The 26,208-nt window shown below is 42.6% G+C and overlaps 1 protein-coding gene across 2 annotated transcripts; it reads right to left on the reverse strand.

The window, feature by feature from the left end:
* Positions 1-807: 807 nt before the first annotated feature.
* Positions 808-21,730, reverse strand: zmp:0000001062 (GTPase IMAP family member 7). Of its 2 annotated transcripts, XR_011515777.1 has the most exons (3): positions 21,124-21,730; positions 4,531-8,690; positions 808-4,076 (listed from the first exon to the last, which is right to left on the reverse strand). XR_011515777.1 is itself a non-coding variant. In XM_015945440.3 (2 exons), exons 1-2 carry the CDS (start codon positions 21,170-21,172, stop codon positions 7,777-7,779), a joined length of 963 nt encoding a protein of 320 aa, XP_015800926.1. In that variant the 5' UTR covers positions 21,173-21,730; the 3' UTR covers positions 808-7,776. The 2 variants fall into 2 exon arrangements, 1 of the variants encoding a protein (XP_015800926.1); XM_015945440.3 differs by having other exon boundaries at positions 808-8,690.
* Positions 21,731-26,208: the final 4,478 nt, after the last annotated feature.

The raw sequence follows: 26,208 nt of genomic DNA on the forward strand, positions 1-26,208 counted from the left end.
CACTCTTGAACAAGAAACAGCGCAAGAAGCGTCTCGCCTGGGCCAAGGACAAAAAGGACTGGACTGATGCTGAGTGGTCCAAAGTTATGTTTTCTGATGAAAGCAAGTTCTGCATTTCCTTTGGAAATCAAGGACCCAGAGTCTGGAGGAAGAGCGGAGAAGCACAGAATCCACGTTGCATGAGGTCCAGTGTAAAGTTTCCACCGTCAGTGATGGTGTGGGGTGCCATGTCATCTGCCGGTGTTGGCCCACTCTGTTTCCTGAGGTCCAGGGTCAATGCAGCCGTCTACCAGGAAGTTTTAGAGCACTTCATGCTTCCTGCTGCTGACCAACTTTATGGGGATGCAGACTTCACCTTTCAACAGGACTTGGCACCTGCACACAGTGCCAAAACCACCAGCACCTGGTTCAAGGACCATGGTATCCCTGTCCTTGATTGGCCAGCAAACTCGCCTGACCTTAACCCCATAGAAAATCTATGGGGTATTGTGAAGCGGAGGATGCAATACGCTAGACCCAACAATGCAGAGGAGCTGAAGACGACTATCAGAGCAACCTGGGCTCTCATAACACCTGAGCAGTGCCACAGACTGATCGAGTCCATGCCACGCCGCATTACTGCAGTTATTGAGGCAAAAGGAGCCCCGACTAAGTATTGAGTGCTATACATGCACATTCTTTTCATGTTCATTCTTTTCAGTTGGCCAACATTAGAGAAACAAACATTTTTTCATTGGCCTTTAGAATATTCTAATTTTCTGAGATACCAGATTTGATGTTTTCATTGGTTGTCACCTATAAATATCAAAATTAAACGTAATAAACATCGGAAATACATTGGTCTGTGTGCATTGCATGAATATAATGTACAAGTTTCACGTTTTGAATGGAATTACTGAAATATTTTCAACCTTTTGATGATATTCTAATTTACTGGCCAGCACCTGTACTAATGAAGGTTTTTTTTATTTTGTATCTCCTGAGTGCCTCAGATCTCCTTTTGCCAACAACCTCCAGTAAATGTTTGGTACCTTCACGACCCTCTGAGTCTGGGTCATGTCATCGATGAGGAGAACACAGTTTTTTTGTCTCAATAAAAGAACCATACATGATGCTTTGCATTGGTATCTGTTGGGTAATTTTATCAATCCCAGATTGCCTTAGGAAAAGTTTAAAGCACAGGGGGTTATAGTAATCAATCAATCAACACCAACATCAATCATAAAAAATCAATTTAGACTTTGCAAAGTGGAGAGGAAAAGATACACACCAAACAAGGTTGCAGTTCACTCTCATCGGACCGGAAGTCCTCCGACAGTATTTATTAGCACACAAGCACACACAAAGATTAACACACACACATTTCACGTTCCTTAGACTCTCAGGTGGGAAGCTGATAGTGAAAGGAGCCTAAACCCCAGGTGCACCCTAAATCAACAAAGCAATTTCTAGACTTTCTCAAGCGAGTTTTACTGATAAGGGTCGGTTCTGAGGCAAGGTCATCCTTCACATCACCCCGCTTCTCCTCCAGCTTCACTGGCTGCCAGTCAACTTCAGGGTTCATTTCAAGATCCTGGTTCTGGTCTATAGGGCCTTACATGGACAAGCACCATCTTACATTGGTGATCTTCTCAGTCCCTACACCTCCAGCAGGTCCCTGAGGTCCAGTGATCAAAGCCTACTGGTTGTGCAGCACCAGGCTAAAGACCAAAGGTGACAGATCATTTGCTGCTGTGGCCCCCAGACTCTGGAACTCTCTCCCCCTGAGCCTGAGATCAGTGGACTCAGTGGTCTCCTTTAAAAAGCAGCTGAAGACTCACTTGTTCAAGCTGGCTTTTGTATAACCTTCTTCACCACTCTGTCTTTATTCTGCTCTCCCCACCTATTCCACCTTCCTCAGGATCCACTGATTTCCCTCTTTCGTGTTCACTTTCTCTCTTTCTTAACATTTTTTAATCACAATTGCCTATTTTTTGCTCATTTTAAATATATTTTTAAACATTTTCCAAATTCTTTTTTTTATATTTTTCCATTTTTTGTTTTTGTGAAGCGCCTCGTGATTTTTATCTTGAGAGGCGCTATAGAAATTATACTTTCGTCTTCTTTCTTCTTCTAAAACCTACTCCTCCCTGTATGACCTGCAGGAGCCTGTTATCTATCAACAGAGTAAAATGAAAGGATGAAGCTGCGTTTAAAAAAGACACCAGATGTTTAACAGTCAAGACATTAATATCAGTTCAATACTGTTAATATCAGTTTTTATCTAACAGTATCTACCCCTTATCCTAATACCGAAGCACGAAACTTCTCGGCATCTTGTTGAAAGAAAGCAATTTGCTCCTTTTTCCTTATGTATTCCCTAACTGGATGCCTGCTAGGCATCAAAGGTGAGTGGAAAAATTACACCATCTAAGGTTTTAGCTTCAGCTGGTTTTTTTCATCAAGCCGCCACAAGTTTTGCTGCAGAAGCACGTTATACGTGTTAAACACACGTACTTCCTGACTCCACCACTTCCTGTTAACAGACACAGCAGAGTACAAACCGCCACCCTCAACACACTTTCATCAGTGTCACTTCTGCTGTATTTCCATACAGAGGTGAGCTTGAGTTACCCTTAAATTCACGGGGGAAAAAAGAGAAACAGGTAATATAGCAGAACATCGCCCACGCTGTGGTTTTTGATGAGAGCGACACAAAGCTGCATCGTTTCTGAATTTTCACACGCGTGAGGGTTAGGGCCCGTGAATAAAGGCCCGTTCCACCTGCCAGTCTCCTGTTGATTCAATTCATATGATACAGCATGTAGAATTGTCCATTTAGTCAAGCCATCCTTCACTCTCCACCATGCAGAACATACTGGCATAGCCAGCTTCCAAGCACATCTGTGGAATCACTCCAAAGTCATTCGTTTTCATGAAAAGAGAGTCAGACACATGTTCCTGTGCTGTTTGACATAAGTTCAAAGAATCATAGAACATCACCTGGTGTCTCCTTTTTCAGGTGATGCCCCCCGGCATGTTTGTTTACCAGAACATGTCCAGCTTCCTCGTGGATCTGGTAACCACGATGTTTATTTGCAACTTCCTTAGCTGCTTGGTTAACAGCCGGGAAGTCAGCCCACCGATCTTCTTTAATAGGGCTCAGCTGATCAGGCAGGTCCCCTAATGTCCAAATTTCTCATCAATTTCTCAGACTCCTGCTCCAAATACTGCCGAGGCAAGGAGGAAAGACTCGGTCCCAGAAGATGTTTTGAGTACCAGAGAAAGAGTGTTTGAGGGAGTAGCCTCTTCCCTGTGTAACTTTAGTTCAAAAGCAGCAACTTCTCATCTGTACTCAGTCCCACCGCCCGCCAATCCACGAGGCGCGACGGACGAAGGGGGCCCCACCACGAGCCAGGCCGAGCAACCGGGCTTCAAGGCGGTGGAGAGGGGAGGGTGACAGGGCGACTGCTCCCTACCAGAGGCTGTTCACCTTGGAGACCTGCTGCGGATATGGGTACGGCCTGGCGCGAGATTTACACCCTTTCCCCGGATTTTCAAGGGCCAGCGAGAGCTCACCGGACGCCGCCGGAACCACAACGCTTTGCAGGGCACAGGCCCCTCTCTCGGGGCGAACCCATTCCAGGGCGCCCTGCCCTTCACAAAGAAAAGAGAACTCTCCCCGGGGCTCCCGCCAGCTTCTCTGAGTTCGTTTGCGTTACCGCACTGGACGCCTCGCGGCGCCTGTCTCCGCCACTCCAGGTTCGGGAATCTGAACCCGACTCCCTTTCGATCGGCCGGGGGGCAGCTACTTCGGGGGCAAATTTCCTGTTTGAATGCAAGTCAGCTAATTGTTCCCTTAAGTTACAGCAGAAACAAAAAGATTCATCATCATGTCTTCTAGAGCAGAAGAACACTAACATATTGTTATGATCAAGCGCACAAGTAACATCCGTCGACAGCTCCCCACCCTGAGGGTGAAAGCCCTGCACATTGTTACTTAAACAGCACAGGGCACACTTAAGGCCAGTTACGGTTGGAATAAAGTGTCTACTGTCTTGATGGACTGGGCACTGGTGGACCGCCAGTTCTTCTCCCTGTTAAATAATACAGATACATTGTTTGTTGTGAGATTTTCAAAGGCCCAATAAAACTTGAAATCCCCAAAAGCCACCACAGTAAACCAGAACCACTTTGGCCACTTTGGCATCGGCCTTTCGTTCAAGGTCCTGAGGCACCGATATGTGACTATAACTGGGAAAACCCCTTTAAACCCTCATCAGCAGCCATCCACACCTCACTCAAAGACGTGAACTGCACTGACCGCCAATCCAAGACTAACTTGATTTGTCGTCTGCATAATGCCCCCTTCCCACAGTAAGTAAAGAAAAATCAAACACCCACAGAGGTAGTAATGTCCCATACAAACATATCTACAAGAATTAATAGCAACATACACAAGCCACTTTAAAACATATAATAGAATTGCATCACTAAGCCAAAAACAACGCTGAGATACACAATCCCTGTCCATTTCCTCCAGAGGCTTACCGGCATATAATTGTTCCCGGTCTCATTCCCACTCGGTCCCTGGCCATCGCCACTTGCGATATGCACGCTCATTCTTATCAGGAGGTTTCGTCTGGCTCTGCGGTCTGCGTTTCTAGGGCTGCTACAAAACGTGGAGCAGCTTCAACACCTGTTATGAAGGCTCCTTGACTTCCTGTAAAATCCACACACCCCTCCTCTGCTTGGCTTTGATCTTCACACAGCCTCCAATCATGAGTGTAAGCCCTGATAAACCCTTTCAGAGAAAATCAAGTGCAGAACAATACTCAAAACCATAAGAAGCCATTTAAAATAACTCCCTGAAAAATACCATGTCTATTTAGCTACAATCGCAGCCTCACAGCTTGACTAACTTCTTGCATTACCCTTTTCGTTAGTCATCACAACATGAGACAGCTGCCCCTTTACCCACGAGGCTCTTTGTCTGTCTTAACCCTTTGTAAAGATGGTTCTCCCTTGCCCTGCCTCCAACATGCCTCCATCTAAAAGGCTAGGATATCCGACGTTATCTCTGTAGTTATTTTGCTTTAGGCTTAGACTGCTGGAGGACACACTGACCACTTTCCACACTCTACTGCTTTCTTCTACAATCTGCTCTTTAACTGTATTATTTCAGCTGTTAACTTTATTTTCTCTCTAAGTGTTTTTCTCCCCAGAAGAAGCTACAATGATGTTCTGCTGAGCTGTGGTGGCCTCATGGAGGGGGCCATCGTCTAGCACACTGCTGCTAACCACTTCTCCCTCTCCTGATAATAACATTTTACTTTCTTTGACATTGAATGTGCTACTACTAGTTTATCCATTGAATTATAGATTCACTAGGATAAATACAGTAAAGTTTATCTCTCACCAAATAGAATATTTACTAAGTAACCACAATGTAACCATAGAAACACTACTTGGTGTGTGTGTGTGTGTGTGTGTGTGTGTGTGCGTGTGTGTGTGTCTGTTCTGTCTTCTCGATCCCCAGTGAGTCGTGGTGGATGGCTGCTTATACTGAGGCGGGATTCTCTGGAGGTTTCTTCCTGTTAAAAGGGAGTTTTCCTCTCCACTGTCGCTGCATGCTTGCTTAGTATGAGGATTGCTGTAATGTCACTGACACTAGTCATTGCATCTAGTCAGTGACTCGATGCAATTTGCTGGGTTCCTTATATAGGAAACTTTTTTCTGATTGGCTTAATGAACTGACCTGACCTGTATGTTCACTACGTGCAGTGCCTTGAGACGACTCTTGTCGTGATTTGGCGCTTTATAAATTAACTTGAATTGAAAAAACTTGAATTACAGTGCACTCATTGAAGTATTTTAATTATTTAAACCCCAGGGTGTTGAAATTTGTTTTGTTTTTTGTTGAAAAAAGTTATTGAACAACAGACAATATTTCTAATCAAATATAGATTATTATAATAAAAACATATTTGACCTAAAAATAATCATAATTTCTTGTTCAAATATGACAGATTAGATTTCACCAACTTCCTTGACGTTTACAACACACGTACCCTTATTTAGCAGCACTAGTCAACCTTGTGATGTGAGCGTTTCATAAACTTAGTGTTAGTTTCAGAGATCTGACCGTAAACACGACAGGAGACCAAGCAGTTTCTGGCTCACACACCAATATGTGGCGAATCATAGCCCTGCACCGATTGTTGGAATGGCGCCACAGAGTAAAACGTGACTAACTTGATCTCCGAAGATTGTTTTGGTGAAATCCTGTAATTCTAAGAGTTTGTGAAAAGGCACACCGACATCATATATGATGTTAGTGGAAGTGTCTAAATATAGACATTGGCCCTATAAAGGGTTAAGATAAGACCAATTCTCATTCCTATCATACAATGTTCTCTATGAAGATAATTAAAGAGCATCTATTTCGCCATCTGGAGGAACTACCGACCACCTCTTTCGCCACAACTGCCTCGGAAACAATTTCAGGACATAAATTTGCCCGAGACCTAGTGAACATCCAATTCCATGTTGCGGATTATGCAAATTCCATTTTAATTGGTTTACCTGCCTCCGCTCTTAACAGGCTTCAGGTCGTACAAAACGCGGCAGCCAGGTTTTTAACAAACACTCCTAGGAGAGAACATATCACACCTGTACTGGCGCGGCTCCACTGGCTACCCGTAAACTTTAGGGTCAAGTTTAAAATCCTGATTTTTGTTTTTAAGGCCCTGAACGGTCTGGCACCGGATTACCTGTCGGATCTTGTCAGTAGATATGTGCCAAACCGGGCGTTGAGGTCTGCTGATTGCCTGCTGCTTCGTGTTCCATTAATGAAATACAAAACGCGGGGGCAGCGTGCTTTTGTCTATGCTGCTCCGACACTATGGAATGCACTTCCTCTTTCGGTGAGGCTGGCACCATCCCTCCTCCGGTTCAAATCGCTGCTGAAGGCTCACTTTTACGACCAGGCATTTTTAAATCCCTGACTTTTATTATTTTATGTGTCTTTTTATTGACTGTAATTATCTGCCTTGTTGTGCATTTTATTGTTGACAGTGTATTGTTTTATATTGTGTTTTTACTTTTTATTCTGTACAGCACTTTGGTCGGCTGCCATGCCGTTTTTAAATGTGCTTTATAAATAAAGATGGTGGTGGTGGTGGTAAATCAAGGTTGGGCGTTCGAGGGAATTTCCAGGTTTTTTACTAGGGCCGTAGTACCCATGGATGCTAGTACTTTCTTGTGTACTTGACAAATATGCTCTTAGGAAATAAATGAATAGTCTGCAATATTGTGTGATTTAGTTAGTAGTTAGATACGTAATCTCCTACCAAAATATACGTAGTCTATTCAACAAAACAAACGTGTTATTGTAAGTATACCATAAGGTATGTGTCACATGAGTAAACAAAACCTGGGCTCAACCAATCCCATCAGTTTTTTTTAATGTGGTGGAATTAATATTTTTATTATAAAACAAACATAATTATGAGTTTTATTACATTATCAACATGAGTTTAATTATTAGATGAGCAGCAAAATGTCTGGACAATGATCATTCAATGCTAACATGTATTACTTTCCAAGTTGCATGCTCTCCTGTAGTGACCCAAATGTAAAGTCATGTCTCCATGACAGACAGAAATTTAAAATAAATCATCTATGACTACAGAAAATAAGTTCATAAGAAACATGACACTTGTTTATCCACTGGCAACAATTGGATCGTAACTGCGCAGCACTCTGGGTAATTTTTTCCTTGAAAACTTGGATATTTCATTTAGAGAAACTCAAGAAGAACATCCCGATCCAAATGACTGTAAGTGGTATCAGGTATTCAGCTGGAACATTTAGAGCAAAGCCAAACACCACAGCCACAAACGCCAGAATCAGGATGAAAGACAGAATCTTGTTGTTTCTAAACTTTTTCTCTGCAGCTCTTCTGGCGTTCTCTTCCTCTTTTCTCCAAAGCTCACGGATCTTCATGTTGAGTTCCTCTCCCTGGTGATGATTCTGGAGGTCCCTCTCTTTGGTATTGATAGCTTCACTTCTCTCTGCCAGGATGCTCAGCTGTCTCTCCCTGATCAGCCTCTCCTGATGTGGATAAAGCTGGGCGTGGTAGTGACCGCCTCCATTCAAGGCCACCAGGGTCTGGATCTTCTCCATTAAGTGCACCACCTGCGTCTGGTCCTCGGAGTTTTTGTTGTTGAAGACGTGGAAGCCACCACTACACTTACGTAAGAAGCTGCGGAGGTTTTCGTCACTTTCCGTGATGACGTCATTTATAGTTTTACCTTCCAGGCGGTCTCCGTGGGTGAACAGGACGATGGTGTAGTCCCACACTCGGGGGCCAAACCTGGCTTCGATCAACTTGTGGGTGTGTTGGTCCTCCTGCGTCATCCTTCCCAGAGGAACCACAAACACAAAGACATGAGGGCCTGGCTCCTGCAGCTTCACGCGCTTCAGAATCTCTCGAATAATGACCTCTTTGTCTCGGTCCTGCTCAAAAAGCCCAGGTGTGTCGATGACAGCGACAGGCGTGTCCTCAGCCATCCCAACCTCCTTTTCACAGTCAACCGTGACTCTCTTCAGCTTCATGTCAGATGTAAACACAGTTTTATTTAGGATGGTGTTCCCACTTGAACTCTTGCCTGCTCCACTTTTCCCAAGAAGCATGATCCTCAAGGGTTCTGTGAAACCGACAAATGAGTTGATAAATGTTTTAGTCGTGCATTCTGCTCTAACAACTCTACACTGACACATGGTAGAAGTACATGTGTGACTGGTTCTTTGTCTCCATGTATCTCTGTGGTGGACTGGTGATTTGTCCAGGGTGCACCTCAATCACCACTTTGTCCAAAGACCACTGGAGCTAGACATCAGCTCCTTCTGTCCCTGAACTGGATCAAAGAGATATAAAAGGGCATGCATGAAAGAGCTCAATCATCAGCAGCCATTGCTTGTGACAATACAGCCATGTATCACCTCCATTATGAAAACCTTTGCATCGACTCAAAAGCATCGTGGACCTGTCACCCTCCATCACACTGTTCCTAACGGCTGCTGTCTGCTCTTGTCTGTGGCAAGGTCTTCATACTGACCTTCTCCCACATGTTGAAGTGGCTTTTGACACAACACAGGACCCCATGTAGAATGTTTGTGTGAATGCATGAATGAGTGAAACCAAACATGACTTAGAGGCAAAAAGACCAAAAAAGTTTATCCATCCTTGAAGTTATGTATTTTTTTCAAAACCACTCATGCAATTAGATTGCTGCCTACAGCTGCCATCAGAAATGCTTAAATTAATTAATTCTGTTGCTAAATACATGAGTGTGTTGATGTTTTATCTCCACAAATGTAACAAAAGCATGGAGGAGTTCTGCTGTGTGGTGGAGTAGCTAATGCTAAAGGTTAGCTTCTACTAGCTGAGATATTCTCTGCTGTTTCCTGGACGCTGAAACAACAACATCCTTCCTTGTCGCGAGCAAAGATGGGTCAGTCCATGAATGTTAAGTGATGGTGTGAGGTGAATCTGTCAGGCTTTTCAAATCCTAGAGTTTCATAGTTTATCAGAGGCTAATGCAGGAGGTAGAAGTGGAAGACTATTTTCATGTTCAGCCTGCATGAAAAACTGAAAAATGACCAGTTATAATTAGAAATAATATATTTTTTTATGTATTTTCAGTGTTTTACACCTTTAAGCTGGCTTGTTTGGCAGATTTGCCATCGTAGCTTTATTAAACACAGTTTGAAATAACATTTATGAACATCATCAGCTCTTAAAATCACCAGCTGGTGTTTTTTGATCCTGGTGGTGTTTGACAGGTGACCTTGTAACTTCCACAGATAAGTGGATGGATAGGCTGGGAGACAGCGTAGGTCTATCAGGAATTGCTCTGGAGTGGTTCTCCTCTAATCTGTTTGAGGGTTTCGTCTCAAAGTTTCGGTCCTTCAGCACCTTCCTGACCCATGGTGTCCCACAAGGTTCTGTGCTGGGGTCTCTGCTCTTCCTCCTCTATCTGCTTCCTCTTCAACACATCCTGAGCTCCTTCAAATGAATCTCCTACCATCTTTATGCAAATTACATCCAACTGTACATCTCCTTTAAGCCCCATGAGATGTCTAAGCTGCAGCTGTAAAACCTGGATGGCTGGGAGCTTTCTACAGCTGAATGAAGATAAGACTGAGATCCTCATCTGTGCTCCAGACAAGCTGGTTCCCAAAGTCAGAGACTCTCTTGGTCAGCTTGCTTCCCTCACCAAACCTTCCGTCAGGAATCTTGGCGTGACCTTTGACCCAGCTCTCACCCTGGATTCTCATATCAGTTCTCTTGTTCGCTCTTCCTTCTTCCATCTCAGGAACATTGCTAAGCTGAGTCCCATTCTGTCCCGCTCTGAACTTGAGACAGTTCTCCACACCTTCATCTCCTCATGCTTAGACTACTGTAACTCTCTTTTCACGTGTCTGAGCAGAACCTCCCTGAACCGTCTACAGGTGGTTCAGAATGCCTGTGCTCGACTTCTGACCAAGTCCTCCAAACACACCCACATCACCCCACTTCTCCAGCTTCACTGGCTGCCAGTCAACTTCAGGGTTCATTTCAAGATCCTGGTTCTGGTCTATAGGGCCTTACATGGACAAGCACCATCTTACATTGGTGATCTACTTAGTCCCTACACCCCCAGTAGGTCCCTGAGGTCCAGTGATCAAAGCCTACTGGTTGTGCAGCACCAGGCTAAAGGTCAAAGGTGACAGATAATTTGCTGCTGTGGCCCCCAGACTCTGGAACTCTCTCCCCCTGAGCCTGAGATCAGTGGACTCAGTGGTCTCCTTTAAAAAGCAGCTGAAGACTCACTTGTTCAAGCTGGCTTATGTATGACCTTCTTCAACCACTCTCTCTTTATTCTGCTCTCCCCACCTATTCCACCTTCCTCAGGATCCACTGATTTCCCTCTTTCCTAGTCACTGTCTCTCTTTCTTAACATTTTTTTAATCACAATTGTCTATTTTTTTGCTCATTTTAAACATATTTTGAACCATTTTCTTATTTTTTATATTTTTCCATTTTTTGTTTTTGTGAAGCGCCTCATGATTTTTATCTTGAGAGGCGCTATAGAAATGATATTTCCTTCTTCTTTTGAGGCATCAGAGTTTACAGTGTATGAGGTATTAAAATGAGAATATTTTAAAAATTCACAAAAAATCAGAGAAGTGTTTTTTCCTCAAAATTAATATTGTAGTATTTAAAGCAGCTAAGTATTGACCAGCATGCATGATTTTGTGTCAACAGAGTTTACAGTGTAGGAGCTATTGAAATCTCTTAGTTTGAAAGAATTTACCTAAATCAGAGAAGTACAAAAAATAAATAAATAAAAGGTGCAGACTGTAGATGAAGTAAGTGCTAATTATTTGGCATTATTTTGGTGTCAATAACATTTTCAATGTAGGAAATATTGATAATTATAAGGTATAAATAATAACTTTATCCAATAATAATGTGCTGCGTGATTTTGGTGTCAATACGTTTTAAAATGGAGCAGATATCAAAATTAAAAAACTTAGAAAAATTAAAATACAAAAAAATATGTTACTGGATTACAATAACTACTGTAGGATGAACAACATGTCTGTAGTGTTATATTTTAAGAATTTGGTGATGCTGCAGTGTACAGGGGTGGTGTTCTTTAATATTTGATCAAGAGCTGTTTCCAGTTAGTCTATTTTCAGACGGTCCCTGAGCGCTAGCGGCAGGTTCGTGGTCTCATAGAGCACAGTTTAGCTCGTGGGGAGCTGAGGACAGTGTTTTTTGAAAGAAACAAGGTTGTAGCTTGTTCACTACCTTGCCACGATACCAAAGAGGTATGTTATGTTTCTAAATACCCCTCTATTCCGAAGGTATTGTGACGCAAAAGTCGAATCTTGCTAACTTTACTTAAGTTTTTAAGACTTCAGTTTAAGGACTTTTTATATTTGCAATAAAGTCCAAAAGAGAATAATTTGTTGTTTATTACTTGATTGTTCAAGCTACCTCACAGAAGTGATCTGTTGTTAAAAATTAAAATAAAAAGGTAATTAAATAAAAAATAAGGAACATTCTGGAACTGTTTCTTCCTTTTCTTTATTTATTTTTTTATGTATAGAAAGTATCGGATCGGGACTCGGTATCGGCAGATTCTCAAAATCAAATGACTCGGACTCGGGGGGCAAAAAAACCTGATCGGGACATCCCTAATTTTAGGATACCAATTGTTCTGATTTTGGAAATTTCTCTCAAATGGAAAAAACAATTTCTAGTCAACTGCTTTGAGTGATGCTCAAGAGACATTCCTTTGTCAAAGAAAACACCAAGAATTCTAAGGCTTGGTTTTATGGACAAGCTCAAATCACCTAAGTGCTGGTGAATCCCTGGAGTAGCATTATCAGGGGCAATCACCAGCACTTCAGTTTTGTCTGAATTCAGCTGTAGGGCATTTGCACCGAGCCACTCTTTGATGCGCTCAAGACAAGTCAATAAGGAATTCAATTTTTGAACCTCAGAGGACCTAAAGGAACAATACAGCTGAAGATCGTCAGCAAAGGGATGATAGGAAACATTATCGGCAAACTTCCGCATTAACTTTCCCTAAAGGAAGACTGTAAAGCAAGAACAAAACCGGGCCCAAAACAGAGCCCTGGGGTACTCCACACAACAGTTCAACTGAGTCGGACAAGATCTGGTTGACTGAGACACTGAGGCTTCTACCCGATAAATAGGATGAAAACCATGCCAGGACTGGACCTGACATCCCAACCAAATCTCGGAGTCTACTCAACATGATCTCTTGGTTGACCATGTCAAATGCAGACAAGAGGTCTAACAGGACTGGCACAGTGCATTTGCCAGTGTCTGCAGACATCAGAATATCACTGGACACTTTAAGCAGCGCAGTTTCCGTAGAGTGGTGCTTACGGAAACCGGACTGGAACCTGTCAAAAACATTGTGCTCCTGTAAGAAAGATACCAGATGTTCAGAGACCACTTTCTCTAAAACTTTAGACAAGAATGGAAGTTTTGATTTTGGTCTAAAATTTTTGGGCTCTGCTGGGTCCAAAGTTGATTTTTTGAGAAGAGGTTCTGTTGGGTATTTCCTAGATCCTGAAACTAAACCCAAAATGAACCACACACAGGAGAGATGTCAGTAGGTTTTTACGCTGCATGCAGCGGAGAGGAGACATGCCAGAAGCCCCTCCGGGCCTCCGTCATATCAACTCTGGCCCGTTCTCTGCACCACAGTCAGTTTTATTGAAAGACAGGAACGAAGGACAAAGAACCATTCACCACTGTTTACAGTTAACCAATTACAGCACTTCTAAGGCGGGACCTTCTCAAAAAAGGAAGTCTCAAGTTACAGAGTTATCTGCTGAAAACCAACTTGCTGACTCTTAATTTATGACTGACAGCCAGCAACTTATATCCAAGGATACGAGTTGCCACACATTATTCCCCAACCCCCATGCCCACATTCCAGAGCTATGGAAAGGAGAAAAAACCCTGTGGCTTTCTCATTAATATATGATTACTTAAAGAGGAGCGTTTAAAACAGTAATACATCAAAATACCTAACAGGTTCTACAAACACATTTAAAGCAATTGGGAAAAACACCAGAAGAAAGTGACAGATTAATCAGTTTGGTAACCCAAGGACCAACGGCATCAAACACTTTTCAAAGGAGTTTACAAGGTAACACATCAGACAGACAAAAAGAAGGCTTCATTGTGGTTACCAAGGCGGTCCACGACTGAGCAGCCGGTTCATCAACATCATCGTTACATGACAGGAACGATGAAAGTTTGTTCTTGATATCCTGAATTTTGTCAACAAAGTCATTAAGAAATTTGTTAGCATCAGCTTTGTTAAAAACAGGTGTAAGAGGAGCAGCAGGACCTACAATAGAGCTGATGGTGTCAAATAAAACTTGCGTTTTTTTTCTTGTTTCGGATAATCAGCTGACGGAAGTTGTTAGAATACGATGCTTCTGCCACAATATCATGGGCTCTATTTTGTTCAGCGTGAGGTTACATGTGATGTGAGTTCCGCGTCATTCAATAAAGGCAGGGGCCTCCCCTTTTGCTGAGCTGAGCGGGCATTGGGGCAGTGTGACTTCCAGAAAGCGCCAAGTATGACTCCTGTGGTTTTGTACAGCTAACGGATAACACAAGATCAGCATGACCGATACCCAGACCAGAGATGGTGGTTTGACTCCCGTGATAGGTAGGCAACCTGAAGCTGCGATGTCAACAGGTTATGGACCCAGAAAAGTCCCGGGTACGGTGGTACATGGAAGAGGATTACCGCCACGGTTTGACGGGGAGGAAGTCCGTTATCGTATCTGGGAGGCAAGAAATATTGAGGCGCCATTTCGAGTCAGAAGAAATACCGTGAATTGTCGGATTGTACACAGAGCTAACCAATGTGCAAATGGCTAACGGCGAAGAGCTAGCAGACTACCTAGCACGTGTGGAAAAGATAGTGGCCGCTCTAAACCGAGCTAAAGAGACTCTGAGTGACGCACTCCTGGTAGCGATGGTACTTAAAGAACTCACAGATGAATATGACCTGTTTTCTGTGCATGTTACGCAGACTAGGGAGATGCTAACTTTTGCAGAGTTCAAAGCTAGGCTAAGAAGTTTCGAGTGCACTCTCCAATACAGAGTCAAACCCCGCTCGGATGAAGTGATGACAGCGAGTTACAAGATATCCAAACCGAAGTTCGAAGAGGAAAAGAGGTACTTTAATGGAGAGTGCTTTATATGTGAGAAGACGGGACATAAAGCCAGAGACTGCAGAGCCAAAGACAGGAAGCTATGGTGAAAAGTGGTCACCGTTATGGACACTGGACAGGTCATTCACAACACCAAAGACAAATGAAAGCCTGCGAAGGAAGAGGAGGAGTATGTGCTACGGCTGAGCGAGTGGAAGCCCCACGGAGTGGAGCAGCAAGGTAGACAGCGGAGCATCGCCCCACATTATAACCGAAGAGGGGGCCTTCATCAGATTCGATGAGACGTTTCGGCCCGAGAACCACGTCATGCAGCTGGCAGACGGGACCCGGATCACCGGCAGTGTCAAGAGGAAGGGAGATGCGCAGATCCAACTGACTGACTGCAATGGGAGAGTGGTGTGTGTCAAACTCACAGATGCCATGCTGATTCCTGGATACCCACAGAACATTCTATCTGTGGATGCAGCGACTTCGAAAGGAGCGAGATTCAACTTTGAGAATAAGAACAACAAAATGATCCTTCCTGATGGTACTACATGTACAATGAAGGTAAAAGATAGACTGTACTATTTATATACTGTTATTGAGAAGGATGTAAACATTGAAAATTCATGTAATGTAGCCCGTGATTTGAAAACTTGGCATGAAGTAATGAGACATTGCAACTATGGAGATCTAGTAAAGCTAGAATCTGTTGTAAACGGTATGAAAATCAAAGACAAAACATGCAAACCCAACCAATGTGAAGTGTGTCTTGAGGGCAAATGTTCTCAGAGCAGAAATAGACAGAGTGATGCAAGAGCTAAAGAGCCATTAGAGTTGATCCACACAGACCTGGGTGGCCCTATTGTCCCAAAGTCATCCGAAGGGTACAAATATGCCATGACTTTCATAGGTGATTTTTCTGGTGCTGTGTACGTGTATTTCCTTAGGAATAAAAAGCTGTTGAAGCAACAAAGCAGTTTTTAGCAGATTCAGCACCCTACGGTAAAGTGTCTGAGATCAGACAATGGGACAGAGTTTGTTTCAGAGGAGTACCAGGAATTACTGAGAAACAATGCGATCAAACATGTGAGGTCAGCGCCCTATTCCCCGCATCAAAACGGGACGGTGGAGAGAGGCTGGCGTACACTGTTTGACATGGTTAGATGCATGTTGATCGAGACAGGCCTACCCAAAGAGCTGTGGCCACATGCAGCCAGGACTGCTGTTTATATCAAGAATAGATGTTACTGTAAGAGAACAGGGGAAACGCCCTATTTCCTTTTCACTGGAAAAAGACCAGATTTATCCAAAATGAAGAAGTTTGGTTCAGAGTGTGTAGTGTACGAACAAAACAGGATAAAGCTAGACCCGAAAGGCAAAAAGGGGATTTTTGTTGGTTTTGACCGTCACTCACCTGCCTACATGATTTATTTTCCAGAGAAAAACAAGGTTCAGAAACACAAACTGGTTCAATTCGTTGCAAAAGACGTGACTGAGAGCCAGACGCAGACCGACATGGACCAACCGGAGGACTACTTTGTAGATTGGGTAACTATGCCAAGTCAGACTAGTCAGCAACAGAGTGAGCAAACTGTAGAAAACTGATGAATACGCAACCAAGGACACTGACGGTAACACACAGACTACACACACTACTGATAGAATCAGGAAGAAACCTAAGTACTTAGAGGACTATGAGTGTGCAGTGCAGAATACTGAGTTAACCATAGACTACTGTTACAGGGCTACAGTTGGACTGCCACAGACCTTTAAGGAGGCTATGGCATCACCAACTTCAAAAAAATGGAAAAAGGCTATGAAAGAGGAAGTAGCCTCTCTTGAAGAGAACAACACCTACTCACTTGTACCGTTACCAGAGGGTAGACAGACAGTGGGGGAAAGGTGGGTGTACGCTCTTAAAGAGGATGATAAGGGGAATGAAGTGTATAAGGCCAGATACGTGGCAAAGGGATACAGCCAAGTAGAAGGACTCAACTATTCAGAGACTTTTTCCCCGACAGCTAACCTGACATCACTACGGGCACTAATGCAACTTGCTGCACAACATAATCTTGCACTAAATCAGATGGATGTCAAGGCAGCATATTTACATGCACCAGTTGACTGTGAGATCTATGTGGATCAACCTGAAGGTTTCCACCTCGATTCAAAGGAGGGGGTGCAACTTGTGTGTAAGTTAAACAAATCTATTTATGGTCTCAAGCAGTCAGGCAGGAATTGGAATATGGTGCTCCATGAATTCCTGATTGAAAATGATTTTGATCATAGCCAAGCTGACCACTGTATCTATACCAAACTTTCTGACAAAGAGAAGGTCATTCTGCTAGTGTGGGTAGATGATATAGTTGTGGCTGCCAGCGATGAGGTGTGTTTGAGAGAGATCAAGGACAGATTGAAAAGTAGGTTTAAAATGAAAAACCTTGGAAACCTCACACAGTTCATTGGGATTGATTTCACCCAAAAGGATGAATGTGTAAAAATGAATCAGTCCAGATACATCAGGAAAATACTAAAATGGTTTGGCATGGCAGAGTGTAAAGCTAGAGCTACACCCAGTGAGATGAAATGTGACTTGTCACCAGAGGGTGGAAAAACTGATCAAAGAAATTACAGAGAAATTTTGGGCAGCCTCATCTATATCATGACCTGTACTAGACCAGACATCAGTTGGATTGTAAGTAAACTGTCTCAGTACATGTCAGATCCCAGAGAAAAACACATGACTGCTTTGAAGCATGTGTACAGATACTTACAGGGGACCATGGACTATGAACCGTGTTACAACCAATGTTCATCAGATTTGGAACTGGTTGGATACTCTGACACGGACTGGGCAAATGATGTTCAGGACAGGAAGAGCACTACAGGCTATTGTTTCAGCCTCAGTCAAGAAAGTGCCATTATTTCAAGGAAAGCAAAGAAACAACCAACGGCGGCACTGTCGACATGTGAATCGGAGTATGTGGCCTTAGCAGCTACTGTTCAGGAAGCGCTCCATTTGACTCAACTGTTAAAGGACATTGGCTGCAGTTCAAAACATGCAGCAAAAGTCTTTGAAGAGTGCCAAGGGACTATATGCCTTGCAAAGAACCCTGTCAACCGTCAGAGGAACAAACATGTGGACATTAAATATCACTTCATCAGGTCTAATGTGGTTCAGGGGAAAGTTGTTTTGGTGTATTGTCCAACTGAGAATATGGTTGAAGGTGTATTCACAAAGTCTGCTTCTAGAGCCAAGGTTGAAAAGTTCAAGCCCAATATATTTGGAAAATAAGGACTGAAGTAAATGATGGTGGCATCATCGAGTAGGGGTGTTAGAATACGATGCTTCTGCCACAATATCATGGGCTCTATTTCGTTCAGCGTAAGGTTACATGTGATGTGAGTTCCGCGTCATTCAATAAAGGCAGGGGCCTCCCCTTTCGCTGAGCTGAGCGGGCGTTGGGGCAGTGTGGCTTCCAGAAAGCGCCAAGTATGTCTCCTGTGGTTTTGTACAGCTAACGGATAACACAAGATCAGCATGACCGATACCCAGGCCGGAGATGGTGGTTTGACTCCCGTGATAGGTAGGCAACCTGAAGCTGCGATGTCAACAGAAGTAGTCAGACCTGGTCTTTTTCATCAGTTCGTTTAAAGAAGACATAAGTCCTTAAGGTGCAGCCTATGGACCTCAGGTTTAGTAGACTTCCACAGGCGTGTCAGGATCTGGGGTGAGTCAGCACCATTCTGCTAATCATGCCCCAAGTCTCTGCAGGTGGGCGGTTCCGGAGAGCGGCCAGCTGCAGGCTTTTCCTAATTTACCGGTCCAGCGTTTATAAGGAGCTGAGAGTTCACTTCACCTCGCCAGATGATTACTCACGTTGGGTAGCTCTTGCCAGCTAGAGTTAAAACTAAAGTCTTAGTCCCTATTTTTGTGCTCAAGTGTTATTGAGTTTGTGTCAAGGAGTGTGTGGTAGTGAATGTTCAGGAGTGGCCAGCTGAGTAAAATGTTTGCTTATAGCTGCCACTTTGTTAGTGAAGAATGAGGCAAAGGTGTCAGCTGATAGATTGTTGGTAGGAAGTGGAGAAGGAGGGGCGAGCAGAGTTTTCAATGTTAAAAAGAGTTTCTGAGGGTCAGCAGAGCTGAGAATTTTCTCAGTGTAGAAAGCTTTCTTTGCATCAGTGATGAGGACAGTAATTCAAGAAATTTCAATTGATCACCAGGATCTTTTGTTTTGCGCCATTTGCGTTCCGCAGCTCTAAGATTGGTGCATAGAGACCGGAGGGTATCATTTAGCCAAGGGTGCGACTGAGAGGATCTAGCAGGTCTAGTGGCTAAAGGACACAAGTTATTAAGACAAGAGCAGAGTGTGGAGCAGAGTGACTCGGTGGCTTCATTCACTTCATAAGCAGAGAATGTGCTGGGAGATGGAAGAGTGGAGGCAACAAGAGAGGAGAAGTGGTTGGGTGTCAGATTGCAGAGGTTGCAGCGGAATGAGACCATTGGGGAGGAAGCAGTGGACCTCCCTTGTAGAGTCATGCTGAAATGGATGAAGTAATGATCCGAAAGATGCAGTGGTGTGACAGAGATTGTGTCTATGGCACAGTTTCTCGTGAAAATGAGGTCAAGTGCTTTTCCAGCTTTGTGAGTTGGAGGACTTTGTACTAGTTTTAAATCAAATGATGACATTAGTGACAGGAAGCCTGATGAGCTGGGATTGTCCAGGTGAATTTTCATGTCTCCAAGAACCATTGTGGGACAATTGGGCCCAGATGACCGCATATATTGCGAAAACAATCAAAAACAGGAGTCGAGCAGTGGCGTGGCCAAACACAGGCGTCATGATGCTCAACAAAAAATGTGTTCTTTCTCAAGAAATAAGGATACCTGCACCCTGGAGAGGACTGTGAAACAAAACTCATTCGAAAAGGTGGTCTGCAGCTAGAGTCAGTGCTTCAAGAACCACCACGCACAGATGAATGCAGAGATATGGTTTAAGTTGTCGCATTACTCGTGTTAAGCTACACAGTGGAGGAGACAGCGTCAGAAGTGTCTTGCCTGGGCTAAAGACAAAAAGGACTGGACTGCTGCTGAATGGTCCAAAGCTATGTTCTGATGAGAGTAAATGTTGCATTTCCATTGGAAATCAAGGTCCAAGAGTCTGGAAGAGGAGAGGAACAGAATCCACATTGCTTGAGGTCCAGAGTACATTTTCCACAGTCAGTGATGGTTTGAGGTGCCATGTCATCTCGGTCCAGTCCATTGTGTTTTCTGAGGTCCAAGGTCAACACAGCTGTCTACCAGGAAGTTTTAGAGCACTTCATCCTTCCTGCTGCTGACCAACTTTATGAAGATGCTGATTTTATTTTCAACAAGACTTGGCACCTGCACACAGCGTCAAAGCTACCAGTACCTGGTTTAAGGACCATGGTGTCCCTGTTCTTGATTGGCAGCAAACTGGCCTGACCTTAACCCCATAGGAAATCTATGGATTATTGTGAAGAGGAAGATGCAATACGCCAGACCCAACTATTCAGAAGAGCTGAAGGCCACTATCAGAGCAACATAGGCTCTCATAACACCTGAGCAGTGCCACAGACTAATGGACTCCATGTATGCCTCATTTCTGCAGTAATCCAGGCCAAAGGAGCCCCAACAAAATACCCAGTGCTGTAAATGCTCATACTTTTCAGTTGGCCAACACTTCTAAAATTCCCTTTTTTGCATTGGACCTAACTGTTATTCTAATATTCTGAGATACTGATTTTGGGATTTTCATTAGTTGTCAGTTGTAATTATCAAAATTAAAGAACTAAACATTAGAAATATATCAGTCTCTGTGTAATGAATGAATATAATATACAAGTTTCACTTTTTGACCGGACTTACAGAAAAAAAATCTAAATCTAAGAAAAACCATGATGTTCTGATTTTATGACTTGGTCCTGTAAGTGTATAACGAGACAAGAGACTCGCTGACCTGAGTGAGACCCAGTTCAATTTTAATGTTACTATCGTAAGTTTGCCAGCCTGTTTACAAGGCTGAGCTTTGGCTTCTTGCAACAAACTGCATACTGTAAAAAGCATAAAAGCAGAACATAAATACACAAAAACCTTTTTTTCATTTGTAAAATACAAAGGACACGGAAGCTTCTGTGATCATCAGGTAACAAAAGCAGTTTAGTTTCTTGTGTCTCTTATCAGTGTTTCCTTACTCTGGTGATTCACTGAACTTTGACCCGTATTAATGATCTTCAAAGGTAACACAAGACATGAAGACAGAAGAAATTGTGACAGGAAGTATCTAGATTATTACAAAAGCTTGAGAAATACACAAAGCTCATGCAAACAGAGTTCATCTTCATATTTACCTTGAGGATTATCTTCCTGTTCTGTCACAGGAATGTTGGTGGATCCCATGGCAAATGTTCAGACCGTCAAAGTCCGGAATGCTTTGCCTCATCAGGGTGGAGGAAAAGTAAAACAGTGAAAAAGATATGGGAGTAGCTCTTAGTCTCAGCGTAGAGGGGAGGGACCTTTGGCACAGTCAACCAGTGGACGTTACTTCCAATTTTCTATTGCAAATGTATTTAAATTTTACTCAACTGAATGAACAATAATGACAAATGAGTGTGTGTATAGTTCATGCAAAAATTGTAACAAAATACTTCTTCCAGATTATAATTTTTGTTCATTGAATGTGAGGGCAGCAAACTCAAATGCAGAATATAAACATTAATGTGTTATTTTTTTTGTTGTTGTTGCAGTTAAAGGTGCATTATGTATAAATGGAGTAAAAATGACATCCTGTGGTAAAATTTGGTTACTGAAACAACTGTGGAGCTTTTTTCCGGCCGTCGTCAAACTAAAATTGTCGGAGCTGCAGCATTAGCTTGCAGGAGACACGACAACCCCACACACACTAGGGGCTGCATGACTTAATTTTTTTTAAAGTCGACCGTGTAGGGCAGGGCTATTCAAATCCAGGCCTCGAGGGCCGATATCCAGCACGTTTTAGTGGTTTCTCTGGTCCAACACACCTGATTCAGTGGTTGAATCACCTGTGCAGCAGTTCATCAGGCTCTGTTAATTACCTGCTGATAGAAATCAGGTGTGCTGAAGCAGAGTAAAACCAAAACGTGCTGGATACCGGCCCTCGAGGCCTGGATTTGAATAGCCCTGGTGTAGGGGGTAAATATTGTTGCTTTTAAGCTTAATATATTACCTTTACTTATCACCAATAAGCTGTGATACTGTATATAAATATAGAATATCAACCTGCTTGGTCTTTGGATGTTTAATCAGAAGATTCTAGGATTCTTTGCTTTTTCAGGGATCAACACACTTCGTATCAATTCAGACAGAGTCAGGTTTAGAAAAGATAATAAATTTATTTTATAAACAAATAAAAAACATGACAAGTTAACCAAGACTACTGTGATGGATGAATCTAAGCGGATGGGATGTGATGTGTGGTGATGAAATCGTGTATGTTTATCAGAACCTTGTATCTAGAAGAACTGAGTTCTGGGAGTGGAAAAAGAATTTGGTTTGCGTTAAACTATGAAGTTGGTTCTTATCAAAACGGCATCAGACACAATCATATGTGTCTACCTCACCCTTTCTTTGGCGACTCTCTTCGCGGATCCGGAGGTCAGGGAGGTCAGCTGACCTCTGGGCACCGAGGTTTAGTAGATTAACCGCAGCACGGACGCTCCAGTCCAGAAATGTCGCCAGGCGCACAGGTTGGAACTAGTTTGCGTCTAGAGCAGCTGTTTCTGAATAGCTGAAGGAACCGTTTTGCTGTGTCAGCTGTAGGCAGCTTTTAGCTTGTCGAAAGCTTGTCAAGAGATGCGGTGTGAGCAGATTCCCTCCGATGGCCAGTCAGAGTTAGCTCAACTAACAGAATGCTGAATCTCACAGAATGCTGGAGTGCCGTATCACTCCGTAGTGATTCTGTTTTAATATTCTCATATTATGATTTACTTGGCCAATCGGCACATGCCATGTTAAGGGGTGTTAACAAACAAACCCTCAGAACATCATGCCTTCTTTCATATACAGGATGCTCTGATTTGTGGCTAAGAAAATATGTGCAGTGACGTTACTTTAACTTATGTCAGTGTAATGTAAAATAGTAATGTGGGCTAAATAAATTGCTTTAAAAGCTATTTATTTCTAGTCTCATTACTTGTGACCGATAACTGTAACACTCTATTAATTATTGAATATCACCTTGCTTGGTCTTAGGATGATTAATTAGAAGGTTCTAGGATTCTTTTAATTATTAAGTGATCGTTCACACCTCGTTTATGATTCAAGAACCAGTCAGTGTTTGCAAACAAATAAGAATTTATTTTACAAACAATTAAGACTTGACAAATGGTTTAAACTTTTTACCTGTGAGTGGATGGAACTAAAAGATGGGTGTCTGAAAACTATGTGTGAATATAGTGTAGTCAGAATCTCTGTTTCTCAGAGCTGAGTTCTAGATGGAAAGAATTTGGTTTGCATCAGAACCACATGCAGACGCTATCTCGTTGTGTCTACCTCACCCGTTTGGAGACCCCGATTGGATCCGAGATGTCCAGGAGCCGACGACCCCACTGCACCTGGTTCATAGAGAAACCTTAATGCGACCAAATCAGTCCTCAGATGCCTCCGGGTCACAACGATAGATGAATGGAACCAAGCGTCTTAAAATCAACTCTGAAGGAGTTTGAATTAGCTTTGTTCTGCAGGAAAACTATCTTGTCGTTTCTCAGCTTCGCAGGTGCAAAAAGCTTTAAGGTTTTGACAGTGTGTCAAAATCTTTCTGCGCTAGAGATCTGCTAAGAGATGGCCAGTCTCTAGCTTCCTCTCTCGACTGATGAGAAAGTAGAACGGCTGGTTTATATACCCGCTGTTATCTATTACCAAACTTACCAAGAATCTCAGAAACGCACGCTCTGAGACGCAGAGTCTCTTAGTCTAGGAACAAGGTTAGTTATGTATCATGCGTTCGTAATTTTAACCTTACTTCTTGTCTGGTGTGTGATCAGGTGGTGATGACCTCATCTAGTAAACATGCTAAACCATCACTGAATACAGATTCATGGACATTTCATTGCTTAATTATACATGGCAATATGTAATGATTTTTAATCATAAACTCTTCTTTCTTCAATGATTATTTTGAATTATAAAACGATTCATTTAATTATAAAATCTTCTTTCTTCTGGGAATAAAGATTAATCTAAAACAGTTCTTGTTAGGTATTTTTATTTATTCATCTTTGTTGTGAAATCATTTGTTAAATGTGTTGGGGAAAAACCTGACCTTACTTGTTTTTACGTTTGGGTGTTTTCAGAAACTCCTTTCTGCTTTAGGCATTTTGATCCAGTATCTGAAGTTTTCTTTTGTCCTTTGCATTCTAAGACCAAAGTGTTTTCCATTAGTTAAAAGCAAACTGGTCAGGTAGGAAAATTAGCTCAAATCTAGAAACTTCTCTTGTGATTGTGGAATTTGTGGGTGTGAACATTTTGTGAAATACATCCCTCCATGAGAGCTCCGGCTCCTTTGTGAGAGGAAAATGGCTTCCGTGTTGTATGGTCTGATTCTCTCACCCTCTACAGAGTTTACACTTTGCAGAGTTTGTCTGTTTAATAGGTTTGTTACAGTTTACTAAAATTAAGAATCTAATCCCTCTGTGTGGGCGTTCTGACTTCCTTTAAGGTAATTTAAGTTTAAGGTAATATAAGAACAATAGTATGAATTAAAATACGCAACATAATAGTGAATATTGCTAAATTAAATTACCGAACATAGATTAAATTACCTAACAGTTCTCTTGTGAGGAAGCTTAGGGAAAGGAATGTTACTATTAATCTTTATTATCTGAAGAAGCTGCGCTCAGCTGATGAAGTAATCTGATTAAAATGCTGAGTTGTGCAGACAGACAGGGTTGGATGTTGTGACGGTGAGCGGGCCAGTGAAAACTCCACTGGTGATTGATTCAGCCCCGGGGATGTATTCCACGGGAATTGGAGCCGGAGGGGGAGAAACAGTGGGGTCTGGGAAAGATAGGTGGCGGGCGGGCGGGGGGGCTCGTACCGGGTCTGATCCTTCGCTCCACCATGCCGGAAGGGGGAGGCTGGCCGGTGAAAACTTCGCGGGTGATCGATTCAGCCCCGGGGGGTGTAAACCGCGGAAACTGCAGCAGGAGGAGGAGGAACCGCGGGAAAAAAAATCACTGCTAGCAGGGGGGTGGCCCAACACAGCCTCAGTGACAATAATAATGATGATAGCTGGGTTAGTTTGGGAGAAGAGGAACAGTATTCCAAGTGGATCAGGCATTTTGATGAGCCAGTTGGATACTGTGGATACAGGGATCTGTCAAATTCAGAACACATTGATTTTCTGTCAGGTGTTTTGGATGAGGATTTCTGGACCCTCATCACAACTGAAACTAACCGATATGCTCACCAGTACTTTGAGAGGGAGGAACTGAAATCTAGCTCCAGATATGACTGGTACGATGTAACTGTCCCAGGAATGAAAGCGTTCATTGCCATTCAGTTCTGCATGAGGCTTGTGGAAAAGCCTGAGATTGAGGATTATATATATATATATATATATATATATATATATATATATATATATATATATATATATATACATATAAACAATTATAAACAAAATAAACCAAAGAAGTGATGAGTGAAATGTGTTGACGCTGAAGCACCAAAAACAGTGTTCTTGACTGATACGCAGTAAACAAAACAAAATACCAATAAAGTAATAAATATTATATATATACATACATACATACATAGTTATATATGTCTACATAGGAATATGTATATATGTATCATAAACAATAACAACACTAAGAAAATAAGACAAAAACACACAAAAAATATGCAAATGTGATGCAATCCAATATGGCTGCCACCTGATGACGTCACAATATGCAAATGATGTGAGTGAATTTGTTCCTATCACAAAATTTGGCTCATACTGATGATTTTTCTAATTTACAATATTCCTCCATCTCTAACCAGATTTAAGCTACAAGCTCTTTAAATAGTGATGTAAAAAAATTCATATTTTACTGATAAAACTATGGCGCCTAAAGGGTTAAGAGTCCACTGTCATGTCTTTTGTTCAACATTGTTTTGGGTGGTGACTTCTCACTGAAGTCTATGACCAGCTTCTTTGTCTTGATGGTGTTGGTCTGAAGAGTGTTGATCTCGCACACAAGGGCGGAAATCCCATTTCAATTTTGGGGGGGGGACAACAAACAGTAAAACTTCAGAGAGTAATTTTTGGGGGGACATGAAAAAAAAGGTCTCTACATACAACACTGTATGTCCTTTTAAGAGACTGACCTGAGACTCTGTGCCTGTGTCTGACAGGCTCTGGCTGCCTGTGCTCAAGTGACTGGACTTTGCCTAATGAAACCATTTAGAAACAA

Source organism: Nothobranchius furzeri, chromosome 12, assembly GCF_043380555.1.
Source record: "Nothobranchius furzeri strain GRZ-AD chromosome 12, NfurGRZ-RIMD1, whole genome shotgun sequence".
Taxonomy (NCBI): domain Eukaryota; kingdom Metazoa; phylum Chordata; class Actinopteri; order Cyprinodontiformes; family Nothobranchiidae; genus Nothobranchius; species Nothobranchius furzeri.

Excerpts from the sequence above, each read along its gene's own strand:
- zmp:0000001062 (XM_015945440.3), bottom strand. The coding sequence starts at position 21,172 with ATGGGATCCACCAACATTCCTGTGACAGAACAGGAAGATAATCCTCAA. Across the intron at positions 8,691-21,123 it reads ACAGGAAGATAATCCTCAAG|AACCCTTGAGGATCATGCTT; the intron begins GTAAATATGAAG and ends TCGGTTTCACAG.